The 16,215-nt window shown below is 37.7% G+C and overlaps 2 protein-coding genes across 6 annotated transcripts in view; one reads left to right on the forward strand and one right to left on the reverse strand.

The window, feature by feature from the left end:
* The first annotated feature begins 3,373 nt into the window (after positions 1–3,373).
* Positions 3,374–7,031, forward strand: LOC109092575 (homeobox protein OTX1 B). Its single transcript, XM_019106336.2, has 3 exons — positions 3,374–3,605; positions 4,055–4,206; positions 5,295–7,031. The coding sequence occupies exons 1-3, from the start codon at positions 3,509–3,511 to the stop codon at positions 6,015–6,017; spliced, it is 972 nt and encodes a 323-aa protein (XP_018961881.2). The 5' UTR covers positions 3,374–3,508; the 3' UTR covers positions 6,018–7,031.
* Positions 7,032–12,517: 5,486 nt separating this feature from the next.
* LOC109092574 (WD repeat containing planar cell polarity effector) overlaps positions 12,518–16,215 on the reverse strand; it is a 59,311-nt gene continuing 55,613 nt past the window's right edge. For all 5 annotated transcript variants that reach the window (XM_042742265.1, XM_042742266.1, XM_042742263.1 and 2 more), the window contains 4 exons: positions 16,031–16,133; positions 13,751–13,836; positions 12,996–13,024; positions 12,518–12,706 (listed from right to left, as the gene is read on the reverse strand). In XM_042742265.1, coding sequence (XP_042598199.1) covers positions 12,659–12,706; positions 12,996–13,024; positions 13,751–13,836; positions 16,031–16,133 — 266 coding nt within the window. In that variant the 3' untranslated portion in view covers positions 12,518–12,658. The remainder of the gene's footprint in view (positions 12,707–12,995; positions 13,025–13,750; positions 13,837–16,030; positions 16,134–16,215) is intronic.

Genomic DNA, 16,215 nt, shown 5'->3' on the forward strand with positions numbered 1-16,215 from the left:
AACTTTCCTTTTAGTTTTTCCGCGTCTATTGACGGCTTACAGCATCATCTCTGTTACTCCCACGAGTACTTTTGTCGATGACTTTGTTGATCTATAGAAGAACGTGGAAAGCCGCCCGGTCTTTGATTGGATGCCCCATATAGTAAAAATGTAATTTCGTTCCTCCGGCGGTCACTTGCTTTGAACATTAGGTCGCTTTCAGCTCAGGCCTCAATTAGAATGAGTTGATTTTGTGAGATCAACAAAAGGACCGAGCGAAGCCTTATTAAGATCTTCTGAGCCTTTCAGAAACAGTTAAGGAAACACCGCGCCCTCCGTGATATTCTGTTACCGTATTTTATTGGCATTTCTTTGGGAAAAGTGAGGCTTGAAAGGTGCTTTCTTTGATTCTCTGAAGCTCAGACTCTCTCTATGTGCTGATTTCGTTTCTTTTCTGGAAGGGCCGAGTTTTTCTTCACTCCCTTTCACGTTTCCTCTCCGTGTGCCTATTAAACTTTACGCACACTATTCTGAAATGTAATTCTAAGTGGGGATTAGCCACTCATTAATATTCATGAGGCGGGGTAACAATAAAAATGAAAATAGATAAAGTGGATAAATTAAACTTTTTTGCTGCATTTTTACACCGCTTCAAATCGATGGACCACATGAATCGATCGCTAAAGGGAGTCTTAAAATCTGAATCAAACGGTAGGCTATTTTGTGTGAATTTGTGGTTTTTTTTTTTTTTTTTTTTTTTTTGCGTGATGTCAGACATTTGAGAAAAAGCCTTGATGTCCTTTACTACTTAGATTTTGGATGACTTTAATTATATTACACTGTTTAATCCACGTGGATAAATTTAGCTTTTAGATTAATTATTAATAGGCTAGCTCGCCTACTATTTATATGCGATAATGTGTCCGTTTTTTTTTTCCTGGAGTTATGCTATAGGCTACTTCTAAATAAAATAGCTAGCCTACATTTCAAGACGCAAAACGGTCATAATTGTAATTAAGCATTTAGAGAATATGCCTGTTTTGTTTTTAGATATGACAGGACTTCCTAATTAAATGCTTCGGTCTACATTGCAGTTCTAAAGTCTTTCAGTAAAATATTTATAATTTAAATGGTTAAAATATTTTTAAAGCCTAGCCTACTCTAGCCTACCTTAATTTTAAAACGACTTTTCTAATCCTATTGTAATATATTTTCCAACTGTCTTCAGTTTTATTAAATGTTAAATCTGTGTTGTCTACACTTTTCTTTATATTTTAGGTCTTTTCGAAATTCTAAAGATTTATTTGCACGGTGCATGTTCTTGATGTCTTTAGTCAGCGCGGGGTGGGGCTTCAAGGATGTTCTACCCATAGACTGGCTGGTACAGTTGTCAATCAAGCAGAGACTGCGCAGCGATTGGCTGGAGTGGGCGGATCTGCAGGTGTCCTACGCTCTTAGAGAGGCAGGGTTAGGAGAAGGTGATCAATCTCCATCCGTCTACATTAGCAATCACCTTAAACTAGTGACAGACACGAACGAGAAAGCTAAAGCAGATGAGTTTATCGTATTTGGTTTTAAACCCCGGGAACACACTCTGAATAGACTACAAGAAGTCCAGCTAAAGGCCAGACACGTGCGCCATATCAACATTGCTGCATATCTGCAGCTTTGAGGAGAGTTTTAGACGACATTTATTTGGTGAGGTTTCGAGGTCGGTTTGCCTTGGTGGATATTTTTTATCGTCTCATAATACTGCAAAAACATAAGAAGAGAAGAACGAAGGATTCTTCTAAAAAAAAAAAAAAAAAAAAAAAAACGTATTTAAAATTAAATTGAGTTTTTCCCCCCACTAATTTTATTGTTAACGTTCAACACTTTCACAAAACGGAACTAATACAAGTTTCAGTGTTACAATTTCTTGTTTTAATATTAGCTAAATATTTGTTTTTCTACGTAGATAAATTTGGTAATTGTGTAAAAGTTTTTTATTATTATTAGCCTATTTTTGTTTCGTCTTATTCTGTACCGACGTCAGTATTGTTTTTAAGTCACGCAGTAAACAGTCTGTTAATTGTCATAATCGCTTAGAAGTAAATGTTTCGAAATGAATTAAATCTAAAAATAGTGACCGCTAGTAGTTTTGCAAAGATCAGCTCGTCACCGCAGTGTAAAGCAGCTCACTTGGAGAGTAATTGGAGAGGCGTGTTTTGGTTTTTGTTAATTTATTTTGGTGATAAGGCAAAGAAATGAAGGTGTTTCCCCAGAGGTCTAATCTGCATTGTAATTGAGTTAATTTGCACGTAGATGTGTTCTTTCTAACCAGTCTTTACAGAGTAAAGAATAAGCACGGAATAGATTGGAATACACACAACTCTAAGCGGTTCGGTTCTCTCAGCACGGGGCCCATCCACATTCATTTCCCCTAGATAACCAGCCAGCTCCTAAATTTGGTTAAAAATTGAATGACCAACAAAACTAATACAAAGCGTTAATAAAGATTAATATTTTTTTCTTTACCTCTTTTTCTTTTTTATTTGTGTGTGTGTGTGTAATAATAATATATAGCCTAGTTATAAATTATTCTAAAAGTAGCCTAACTCTCAATATAACCTATAGGCTGCTATCTGTTCTAAGATGTTAATTATTTAAAATAATTTTGTTGAACATTACTGTAAATAATAAGATTATTCCAATTGCATTTTTACACAGAGCTAAATTCAGTGACCCTGGAAACTGTTTAAGTCTGCACGTTTTGTAATTCTGTTGATAAGTAGCCTACTTTAAAACCGCACAAATGTGGCCTTTGGTTTTTAAAATTTTAAATCGGTGATTTAAAAAATAATGTAAAGTAAATGTAGCTAATGTTTGCAAAATATTTTAAGTAGGCTATGTTTATGTAGCCTATAGGAAATATCAGAAAGTGGGGAATATTCAAACTTTGAATTGTATCTGAAATACGATTACAAATATAAAATTATAGGCTAGACATGCAAAATTATAGAAATATTTAGGAATACAATTATACTTTTAATTCGCGTATGGTATGCTGGTATGCAGTTTTCACCATTGTGCCATTCTTCTTCTTCTTCTTCTTCTTCTTCTTCTTCTTCTTCTTATTATTATTATTATTATTATTATTATTATTATTATTATTATTATTATTATTACAAAAGAGAAACAAGATTCGTCATTATTATTATTATTATTATTATTATTATTAACATCGAAAAAGGTAGGCTAATAGAGAAATTCTTAAAGGTATTTTAATACTTTCATACTTTATATTTCCTCGTCTCTAATAATTTTTCAGAGGATGCAACCACACAACTTTTTTTTTTCTCGATTTGTATTTAATTCACTTAGCATTTTGCATATTTTCATGTGGTTACGCATATCAGCTAATAATATTATTTGTATTATTGCAATCGCATTTCAGTAACTTAAATTGGGCCCGTCCTTCGTCAAACTGCAACATCGGGGGAAATCGAACTATTGGCAAGATCTGGGGGGACCCGTGACTGCCTCTAGCATGATGTCATACCTCAAACAGCCCCCCTACGCCATGAACGGCCTGGGGCTGAGCGGCGCAGCCATGGACCTCCTGCACCCGTCCGTCGGATACCCAGGTACGTGCATAACACCTTTTACGTGCATTATAAACGGTTTTAACGCAGCGTTATATGCGGCCTTTTTTTAAAGTTGTTAGAAATTGTTTCAGGCACTTCATCCAAGGGAAAAAAATAGTCTTGACAGCCTATTGTGTGATTTATTTTCTCTCTCTCTCTCGATGTTTAAATATAACTTTAACGAGCTCATTGCATAGTCGTTGCAACATGTTTGTAAAAGATAATCCACAAAGCCTCTGTAAAGACCGCTATAATTTTAAAACCGCTTTGAGGTAAACCTATTATTTCTTTATTTCCGAAAATAGTAGGCCTACTTTAAAATGTCCAGAAGCTATTTGCTATTTCACATCTAAACAGATTTTTTTTTTCTTTCATACACATCTCAACTCTTGAGGTATTGCTATTGTAAATACTATTATTACATGTTTGCTTCTTATTATTATTTGCAGCAACGCCCAGAAAGCAGAGGCGGGAAAGAACGACGTTTACGCGCTCACAGCTTGACATTCTCGAAGCGCTCTTTGCCAAAACTCGTTACCCGGACATATTTATGAGAGAGGAGGTGGCACTGAAGATCAACCTTCCCGAGTCCAGAGTTCAGGTACATGTAACCACTGAATGTTTGAAAATAAAAAATCAAAATGGGCATTTTCTCTAAATAACCATTTAGTCTAAGTACCCTATTACAACTTTCCAAAAACATTCCAAAATGTACGTTATGCTCAGCTGCTCCCCCTACTGATTTTCATAAAAGTTCGTAGTAGTTTGTAATAATTATTATTACAGTTGTTGCAGTTATTTTTATAGACTTATGGGTGTGTTTTAACATTTTGATTCTCAGCCTAGATATACAGCCATTTCATAACTAGGGTTAAGTGCCAGGTGATTTCTCCATTATATTTATTTTTTATTTTTTATTTTAATTCATTATGCAGCATGACAGAATGTAATAATTATGCTAGAATAATTTGAACTCTCCAAACCAAAGTAGTGTTTGGTGCATTTGTTTGTGCATACCGAACTGATTTAACCACACTGAAGAAATGTGGCTAATTTAGACCAAATATATAAAGGAACTGTACACGGATGATCACTATGAATAAAAGGCTTACTCTACATTAAAGTTGATGTAAATATCAGAGATTAGGAAATGTAAAATTCCCACAGTCTACTACTGTGGATTTTTCATGCAAATAATGCTTTTTCTAAAGTGATCCTAGGCCTAAAGGAGCAGCCCTCTGTCAATTTCCCAAGCAATTTTATTTGCTCTTAATAAGCACATGAAACAAAACGCTTTACACGGTCAGACCCTCCTTCCACTATTGAATTACCATCTCTGCGGAGAAACTCAATAGGTTGCTATCACCCAGCCGTCTACAAGCACTGAAATTAGATCCACACAGTAAAGCAGAAAGGCCCTGCATGCAAATTAAAGCCAGGATCTGCTAATAACTAGCTATTTTCCACTCTGATATTGCACAATGGCTCTCCAACATGTCCTTCAGACATGCACGGAAGGTCTCCATAATCATTTAATGGAGCTCTGTGTGCATGCGTGTTTGTGTACCGGGTGTAATGGACTCTGTGCTATCGTATTTTTGTCTTTTGTTTTTGTTTTTTTTTAAGCTGTTGTTCGACCAGAATTTCAAAGCGTATTTTAAGTGTTCATTTCCTCTCTCTGTCCTGCAGGTGTGGTTTAAGAACCGTCGTGCTAAATGTCGTCAGCAGCAGCAGAGTGGCAGCAGCACAAAAGCTCGGCCCGCAAAGAAGAAATCCTCACCCACCCGGGAGAGCACGGGCTCAGAGAGCAGCGGCCAGTTTACCCCTCCTGCTGTCTCCAGCGCTGGCTCTTCCTCCTCCTCCTCTTCCTCAACCAATAACACAGGCATCAATAGCACCTCTACCTCTATCAGTACTGTCTCATCAATCTGGAGCCCTGCCATTTCCCCAGGCTCTGCACCCCCTTCTGTCTCTCTGCCTGAGCCCGTCGCTCCCTCAAACGCCTCCTGCATGCAGCGCTCTGTCTCAGGCACGGCCGGCTCCTCCTACCCCATGCCATACAACCAGACCACCGGCTACAGCCAGGGCTACCCGACTCCTTCCAGTTCTTACTTCAGCGGAGTGGACTGTGGCTCCTATCTGGCCCCCATGCACTCTCACCACCACCCTCATCAGCTCAGCCCCATGACGGCGTCGTCCATGCCCACGCACCCCCACCACCACATCAGTCAGTCCTCAGGACATCACCACCACCATCATCACCAGGCATACAGTGGCACTGGCCTGGCCTTCAATTCTTCTGACTGCCTGGATTACAAGGAGCAAACGGCCTCCTCCTGGAAGCTGAACTTCAACACTTCAGACTGTTTGGACTACAAAGACCAAGCGTCCTGGAGGTTCCAAGTCTTGTGATCTGATTCTTTTTTTTTTTTTTTTTTTTTAAATGCCCTCCATTTTCACCATCTCTCCGTTTTAATAGTGTGCTGAGTTTAAAGAAGAAAATATATATGGACTTTAAAATTTTAACAAAATAGTTAGATGTTCCTCACATTTTTAAAAGTTACCCCCCCCCCCCCCCTTTTTTTGTAGAGAAAAAAAGGGGGAAAGCGGCAAAGTTGTGGAGGGAAATGAAAGCTAGTTTTCCCCCTTTTTTTGTTCATGAAGAGACTTGATTAGATTTCCTCGACGACCCAGAGTTCTGGTTCTGAAGTGTTCTGCCGGACTCGCGTCTCTCTCCTGCCTGATCTGGATTACCGTTTACGGGACACTGAACGCTCAGCGACCGCTTTACCTCCACCTCTCAAACCCTGTACAGCTGTTTCTTTTTCTAAATATGGTTATTTTTTAGGATGACAGATTCTAGTCAGCTTAACGGAGCTGAATTGTGTACATATGTATTTGGGTCAGTTACATTGACCATATTTAGTTGGTGTTACTGGATTTCAAATGGTTTAATAAGACTTTGAAACGACTTTATGTAAATCTTTTCCCAAATAATCCAAAGATCAAGAATTGGCCGCTGGACTTATTTGATATACTGAAAACCAATTTTTGTTACCCTGAAAAAATAAATAAATAGGATTTTATATTGAGAACACCGTGTGGAAATTTCGGAAAAAAAAAAAAAAAAGATTCTTAATTATATGTTGGACATTTTAGAGCCGGGGGATATTTGGCTGTGATATTCTATTAGGTAAACTAGCATTTGAAGATTTGTTGCGGTGAAGGAGCACGGGCATGATTAAAATTGTTGGATGCATTTAACAGCACTTGACTTAATTGCTCTAACCGAGAAGAAGAAAAAAATGTTATGACGAAATGTGGACTTAAGGAAGAATTCCCAAATGCCAGTGAAATGGTGAATGTACTGCAGGCGCAGATCATACATTCATGTCCGTAATAAAGATCAGTTAACTACCAAAATTTCACATGACTTCTGACTGGGGTATGTCAAATTTGAACATCCAGAATTTACTTTCGTGTTGCAAATGTTTTCAACTCTCAACGAACGAATAAATAAATTACAAATACAATAAACGCACCTCAATTTTATTTATTTGGTGAGATGCTGAATTAAGTCTGGATTTAGAACGAATTTTACATGCCTAATACAACTTTTTATTTTTTAACCTGTGCACCATATCGAGAGCTGAATGATTATCTGCACTAAACTCATTGGACTGTGAGGATTTTAAAGGGCGTGTGTGAAATCGCATGCCACTGATTGAATTTTTCGTTATGTGGAAAGGATTAAGTTTTTGCTCCTCCTTAATAAACCGGTTATTTGCTATGGCTGTGGATGCTGTAAATGTGTGTGTGCAGGGGTGTAAAAACTGATTAAAACTCAAACCGTGGACTTGAATTATATTCATTTGGTCTTTAGAAAACCTACAATCGTTTGAAGGTCTTTTGTGCAAACTGGTAAAGGCCACGGCAACGCAAAATTTCTTAAATATTTATTAACGCATCTGATCAGTTCGTAATTGAATGCGCTCGCGATAATTGCTTCCCAGCAGAATCTCCGCGCGCTCTGGGGCACAAGAGTGTTTCGCCAAAATAACCCGGAGCGATATCTCCTCTTCTGATTCGGTAATGACGTGGGTGGGTCTGGGTTAATGGGTCAAAAGCGGGAGGGAGGCAGCCGTCAGGCACCGGGCCATTAAAGAAATAGCTGGAGAAAAACAAGGGCTCGGCAAAGCTGTTTAGATGAGCGTGTTCGAACAGAAGAAGTTTCTTTTTGCTCGATTAAGCAGCGGATATAAAGAATGTGCACAGGTAAATGGTTTATACGCCTGTCAACACACAGGAAGGCCTGTATTTTGTGCGTCCTAATTTATGACAAACCTCTGTTAGCCTCTGTTTTATATTAATTTTGATTAAAATGCTGTATGACAAATACATGCGCATTGGAAGATTAAGGCTACTTTGCACCTACTCAAAGTTGAATGAATATCATGTTCCGCATGTTTTCAGAACAATATCATCCGACAGCATATTGCTAATAAGAAAATAACAACCCATTCGCACGACTTTAATCAGCTTCAGTGTTGTTGTGTGCTAATTATTGATGTGTTGGCCTGGCAGCTGAATCAACACCTCGCTCGGGAGAACATCGCGCGTATTTGTTTTACTGTGCCCGCATTGAGGCGCCACCGCAGCTCAGCGACACTACATAAACATGAATGGATTTGTACGATTTGCATCAAACAAACATTTGCGTCCTGTCTTCCTGGGGAATAATTGGAGGAGCTCGGACACGCCCTCGCGTGGAGCACCTGCTTCAGCCCGAGGGGTGAGAGAGAAAACATTATAGGGCCTGTTCGTTCTAACACTTTCAACTGAAGCTGGCATATAATTCTGGCGAGGTGAATCCATGTCCATTAACTCAAAGAGTCTGTCATTTATTTTACACTCTAATAGTAACAGCCAACTATTTATTTATTTATTTATTTTGATGAAATGCTACCGGAATAAATCACGCTCCAGTCTTCAGATATTTCGTCCTTACATAGTCTACACTTGTTGGCAAGGCGGAAAATAAGATGTCCGGCTAATAGGCTACATATTTATAATACCTAGGCTATTTCACGGGGTTTCTAAAAAAGTCAAACCTTTAATAACAGCCTCTTACGTCATCAGTGATTTAAGCACCCATCAAATGCCAGCGTTTATAGCCACAATTGTATTCATATTCTGAAATATAATTATTTTTGAAATGTAAAGCCTTGCATGAAAAACCATTATTTTAAATTCAAGTCGAGTTGAATGTTATGGATACAGGTAAGAGGAACTTTCTTCTCATACTTATTAATCTTAAACTTTTTAATTAATAAAAATAGTAAAAAGTAGGCTATATAGCTATTACACATAACGATTAAGATAATACAAAAAACTGGTCGGATATTTCGCGTAGTCTACATTTTGTCACAAAAAAAAAGCCGTGCTTTCATTCTACACTTCCGTTCTGAGAACTAGCTCGGCTATTATATTGTCATTTACTCAACCAGAAGATATTGTTTAATCAGTTTTCACCTGGAGGGCATCTGCCTTTGACAGAAGTTTGAGTTACAGGCCACAACTCCAATACAATTTAGGCTACTGAGAAAGCTTTTTAGATTATTTTTAACTGTCATTAGCCTATTATTAGGCATATTATTTATTTATGTAGCCTATTTGTTTATTAATTTGGTCCTGTTATTAAAATAAAACGTGCTTGAATTATTCAAACTAAACGAATACAATTAAAGAAAGCAAATTATTACACCAAAAAGCATGAGAAGCTAACTGCCCTGCAAGAATTTTTTTTTTTTCCTTTTTCTCAGTTCATGAGGCGGATAGTACGCTTCTAGGCTGCTGCACGAGGCAATCCACTCTTGCCTTGCTGATATGCTCATATGTCCAAATGTCAGCCGAGTGGGACGGCTCGTCCACAATTGCCACCATATTATTACATGTGAAAACTGTAAAAGAGATTACGGGCCAAAACCATTAATGGGAAAACGGAAGTGTGATGAGCGAAGGGTTTGCTGAGATGGTGAGATGCTGACTCCAGGCCTCTGTGAGTTACAGAAACGCTGAGGGTGGGAAAAGCACCAGAGGGATTTATTCCTACAGTATTGACGCTGAGGTCTTAGGAACAGATGACAGACGCATTATGGCTGTCAGGATGGACACTTGCTGAGCTCATATATAGCTTTATCTTCAACCCAGTAGCTGACCACATGCACAGTTAAGGTAGGCTACAGACTGTAGCCCATATTAAACTATAACTTTTTAAGTTATTTGGGTCAATTTATTAACGATTTAGCCTACCTGGTTTGTTGTATTAGCGAAATTAATTCGTTAAAAAATTGTATACAGTCACAGCTCTTCTAAATAATGTTTGCATTTTATTACTTAATTAGCCTATTATTATTATTATTATTATTATTATTATTATTAATGTATTTTTGTGGGCCAGAAGCCAGAAATATCCAAGCGGTGTAACTATGCGTAGATAAACATACAAGATTTATTTTAAAAACAAAATGAGCAGTGAAGAAATTTACAACAATTAATTATTGTTATTTTTTAAGTATTTTGGCCTTTTATGTGAATGGCGCGTTTTGCTCGGTTCAAGTGGAGTAACTAATTTGCTTAAACTCTTTGATATTTATTGCAGAAAAAAAATATATAACATATTTGAACAGAAATGACCTTTAAAAAGGTTCGAAAACATTTTTGAATATCTTATTCACCCCCAAGAAATAAGACGCAACTTAGGATCAATAGCCTATACCTGGTTTCACCACTTGACTCCTTGAGTTTAAAAAAAAATGAAAGAAATGAAAATAAAATAAAATGGAAAATTGTGAAATTGATTGACTTTCTTTATATGAAAGAAACAACTATAAACAAAAAGTTTTACTGTGACAGAGGCAGGAACAGGATCTCTCCGTTAATGTATAGGCTGTTTTACCACTCGACTGTTAGTTGACTAAACAGTGCAATCTAATCCGAGTGGTGACATAATTGATCTTAATAGCAGCAGTTAAAATGGGAGCAGTTAATTAACTCTTAATTGAGCAAAGAACAGTTTGTCCAGTTCATTTTTCTCATATCGAGTGACCAGACTGTGACATCACCTCACCGTCTGAACCCTGAGGCCTCGCGCGCAGTCGCTGATCCCACAGTGAAAACCAGTTCGCCCTCTGCTTACACAGCCAGCCAGGAACTGAGCACTAAACGTGGATAGCTGATCAGTAGGCTATGTGGTGTATGACAGCTGCTTGAATTAGATGTCAAGATCTCTGATCAACTGTAAAGAGCACTAGAGTCATGAACACTAAACTTTTACTCATGCACTGGCACCTTCAGTTAAAAGTTTTTTTATTTTTTATATTAAAAGATAATAGAAGCAGCATAAACGCGACCTCATAAGCTGCAAAATACACAAACATGATCAGATCATCTAAGCTCTCTTAACATACATAACTCATGAAAAGAAGTTAACAATGCTTCTGGATGTTATGAAAGAAGCTCATCATCTATCAAACCCAATTATGTGCCAATCAAATCTTAACATTTTTGCCAAAAAGACTGTTTGATCCAAAACATTTTCTTAGTTTGACTCAACACAGGATTACAAGGTTGTCATTCACAGAAAAACTGTGATCTCTTCAATAATCCTGTGTGATTATAAGTTTGTAAGCTTTAGTCTGAGCTGTTGAAAATGGTTCCTGGCACACAATCAGTGACTGGAGGCCAGACTAATTAAAAAACAATATGAATATAATTCAAATAAGACAGATGCCTCTTGAAAACCGCTAGATAATCAGATTAACACATTAATAATGGTGAGTTGTCTGATCGATTATCATAATTGATGCACAAATCAAATGCACAGACACTAAATATAACATATACACTCCTAAAAATAAAGGTTCCAAAAGGGGGATTTCACAGAACCTTCAAGTAAACAGTTTTTAAAAGAGAATTTTTTTTTTCTTAGTGTGAAGAACCTTTTCATAATCTAAAGAACACATAGATAGATGTTAAAGGACGTCACTAAAGAACCTCTGTTTTTACAGAGTATACAACATATAGTAAAATAGACAATTACATGTAAAGAAATGTTGAAAATATGCTTTAAAATCATAGTGATGACAGAATTTAACAGATTTTTCCTTAAAACGTGCAAAGAATAGGCAATAGAAGGAGAACAGAGGTGACAACACAAACTCTTCCTCTCCTGACCCTTCCTCCATTTCCAGCATCAATTCATATTTATATATCTTGTATATATACTTTTTTTAAAAAAAGAAAATCCTCTTAGAATGCAGAGTAAATAGATTACGATACAGTGAGGGATTATGGATGGCTGGGTGCTGTCAGATTAAGTTCGGAGAGCAGGCCGGCGACAGTTCTGACACGGCCGCTGTGTATGAAGACTGTGGGGGGAAAACGGCAGCCTCCTCTTTAGAGACACGCGCTGCGTATCCCTCTGCATTTCTTCTGCATGTAATCTCATACACCAAACAGGTGGAGAATTAAACCCAGCCCACAAGACGCACCACTGATCCTGTGATCAAGGACAGGGATAGTAGTGTGGCCTCTGTGCCACCATTCTCAAAGAAAGTGAAGTGTTACTAAAATAAAAAAAGAAGCTGTTTGCACAGGCTCTCAAACATCCATTCTGATTGTGTGATAGTGACTGGCACGAACTAGAATGGTTAGGGAATATATGTAACAGAAAGAGCCGTGGAAAAGTAGGTTAGAATGTTTTTTCTACTCAAGACTGTGCAGTACTGGCCATAAACAGGATTTTACGACCCCTTTTCTAAAATAGAGTGCGACAAATTATGTGACAAGAAATTCTTTAACAAACACTGTGCATCAAGCTTAAAATTAATGAAAACAGAATCAAAACAATAGCAAAAAAATTTTTATTTAAAAGTAGTTTTTATAGTTTAAGCACATTTAATCTGTTGCACTGGTTATTTTAGTAAAAAAAATAAAATAAAATTTTATTCCATTGTAAAAAAGTACTTTTCATTGCACAAATAAATGTTTATTTACACTAAACCAAAATGAATAACTTTCAGTTTCCCCTCCTCAGGCACCTATAAGTCACAAAATATGAATATCATTATTACAACTATCAGCAAAAACTGCAGTAATAGATATTATACATTTCATTAAAAATGTAATACAATAAAATATTTTAGAAGTGAAAATTTGACTAAAGAATATTCATATATAATAAAAATATTCTGCTCAATTTTCGGTTTACACCTGGCAGAACTGATTTGTCGACATGCATCAATTACAGGACAGTAAATGTTGCTCATACAAAAAGTTATCAACACAGTAAGAAATACACCATATTATTATAGACATGTAAATCATTACCTGGGTGTTCCGGTCAACAAGGTTGATTTCTAAAGAGAGAAAAACATTATTAATAAGCAAAACTTACTTAATAAGTGAAAACACATAAAAGTGTCCTAAAAAGTTTTAAGCTCTACTTCAACCAATCTGCTTGCATGTCACAGCGCCACCTTTCTGCAACCACACCTGAATCAGGTGAACAGATGCGCGCCAATCACTCAGTAATCTGCCGTAAATGTACTGTATGTACGAGTGGGTGGAAGTGTTGAGTTCAAGCATCCTCTGCAGCTCATCTGGAGGAGGGTTTCTCCATGGTAAATTATGACTGTGCCATTAGCATTCAGGATTATGCATGTATTAAAATTCTGATGTAAATGTCTGTAATAGCCTACAGTCTGTACTGTCCAATAAATATGTATGGGAAAAAGTTTAATTATTCTGTGGACAGAAAAGAATAAAACATTCATGTTTTAGGATGATTAGCTAAGTACAATACAAGCAGAAAAAAGGCAGTCAACTTGAACCTATTTTTGAGAGGGCAAAACAGAAGGGAAGATATCACTCTCAGGGCATTAATGAGGGAATTATCTACAGCTGTAGAGCTCTGTGTAAAACACACAGTCAATATAAATTATAACCATAAAGCTCAACATGAAAAACAAGCTGTACGCCTTGATCCCAATACTGAGAACAATGAAGTCATTCAACCCTGTTACTTTTATATCTACTTTGAGAACTGTATTTACTCAAACGGACTTGTATTTAAAAGAACACACCTGTGTGTTTCCAGGGCCAGGCGTGACTACTTGTCGGGGCATTCAAGAACTCGTCCGTAGCCTCAGAGGTTGACGTTTCTCCAGTCCTGATGCAGACAAAAGAGACTGGAATCATGTTTTTCATATATGACTGACTAAAGAAATCTCTCTAACCCCGTACGGTCAGACTTAAGAGCAGTTTTACATGTGCACTGCTAACTGTCCATGCTGTATGGAAATATTCTGGCTGTCTGCATTCAGAAAGATGAATGCCTCACAGGATCCGGCATTACTATCCTGTTCACGCTAATATCAATGTGTACTAGCATTCACAGCAGACGGATCTGAATCTCTTCTACACACACACATCAGGTCCGACCCTCAACAGGGAGAAGCTACGTGTGGGAGTCAGGCCTTTCCCAGTGATTCATGGGTATTCCAAAAAACACGCTGCCACCGTACGCCGTGCCGTCAAATCCAGCAAGCGTGTAAGACCGTGTGAATGTTATCAGACGTATTGTGGGCTGTGCGATTTGGGTTTTCTGCGGCAGCTGGCGATGGAGACGGGGTCCAATTTCTGTGCTTTTTCTATTTCCTTTAGTGATGCATGGCGCTTACAAGGAATCGAGGGAGGAGGAAAAAAAGAGGCCTACGGGGCGCAGCCCACACCATACAAACAAGCGAACAAACACATACACATCGCTACACATGCACTCAGATGCAAAAAGTGTCACGAGTCCAAGAGCTGGAGCGTGTCTTTCTGAGTGTGTGTGTGAGAGAATGAAAGGATATGTCAACAGATGTGTGTTGGAATGTTTTCCAGATATCCGCATCTTTGCCTCTCTCCCTGTGCAGGGCTGGATTTAGCACAACCGATGGTGATGCCACCAAGTCATTGTACTCCTCCTCTTGCTCACTCTCCCGATCTTTTTTTTCTTTGCCAGCACAACGCAGGCATGAAGCTCGAATCAGTGTCTCTAAGCCTTATTGGCTCGGTATAAGAAACAATAAAACTTCATCGGAGACCAGATTAGTCTGGTTAAATAGAATTTTTTTAAAAATCCAAAAAACAAATACAAAAAGGAAAAATGAGAAGAGGCTTTCTGCTCTCTCTCGACTGCTATTTATCTGGGTGGGAGCATCTCCCTCTGATGTCTTGTATGTGGCCGTGTAGCAGTAAAGGCCTGAAAACTGGGATTCCAGCTGCCAAATTACCCAAAACTCCTTATTTTATGTTTTAAAAACCATTTAATCCCACCCCATCCTCTTTGGACCGTCCACTCGGAACTGGCTGAAGGGAGAGGCAGGATTTGAAGGAGATCGAGGGAGCTTAAGTGGGACAGAAAGAAAGAGTCAATGGTCAGCACAGAGTCAATGGTCCCTCCATCAACAGCAATGGAAGCAGAGAGAGAGAGAATAAGACAATAGGACAACCCTCTTGTAATATACACACACACACACACACACACACACACACACACACGTATAAACTCTACACACTCCTTGTGATGCTCCAGGTCAAACTTGAACTACACATACTAGAAGAGTGAGTTTGGGTGTTTGCTCAGAATATATGGTTGAAATGAGTTTAAATGTATAGTTCACCCAAGAAATAAAATTTAGTCATTATTTACATCTCTCAAAGCTGTATGCTTCTAAGAATCTTCACATAGTTATTTACCATATAATGACTGAAGTTACTACATCTGTTAATCTCCAAAAGGGCCAAAAAAGTGCCATAATTTTAGTGCACAAAACGTACACAATATATTCCACGTCTTCTGAAGCCATATGATCATCTTGTGTGAGGAACAGACCCAAATTTACATTGTTAATCACTGAATGATTGACCTTGACAAATGGATCAGTTCAATACCTGACAAAATCATTCTTTTCAGAAAGTTATTGTCAATGAACTTTTCAAAGTGAAAAAAATAGTTGCTTAAACAAAAAAATATACAAAACTAACTATCCATGCTGCAAGATAGACCAGTTTTTGGCATTGGTAACACTTTAGTATAGGGACCATTTCTCAGTAATAAATAGTTGCTTATTTAAAATAATATTTACATATTGACTTCATTGGTACTTATAAAGCACATATTCCACATGACCATATTCTGCATCCATATTCTGCATCCTTAAATCCTAAACTTAACAACTACCTTACTAACTGTTAATAAGCAGCAAATTAGGAGTTTATTCAGGCAAAAGTCATAGTTAATGGTTTGTTAATGGCAAGAATTGGACATTAAAATAAAGTGTGACCATATAAATATTGATTTTTAAAAACACACACACCTTGATGCAGTGCTCCAGTGTTTGGGGTCGTGAACATGCCTCTCGCTGATGGTTGATGGTAGTTTGACTCCACTCTGCCCTTTGTACGCTGACTGACACTCATCTGAAAATCACACACAAAATCCCACCATGCCCCGAGGGAAAGTGTTTAACATGTAGAATCTTTGAAATGTAGAAGCTCTTCT

This window comes from Cyprinus carpio, chromosome B17 (assembly GCF_018340385.1).
Source record: "Cyprinus carpio isolate SPL01 chromosome B17, ASM1834038v1, whole genome shotgun sequence".
NCBI lineage: Eukaryota > Metazoa > Chordata > Actinopteri > Cypriniformes > Cyprinidae > Cyprinus > Cyprinus carpio.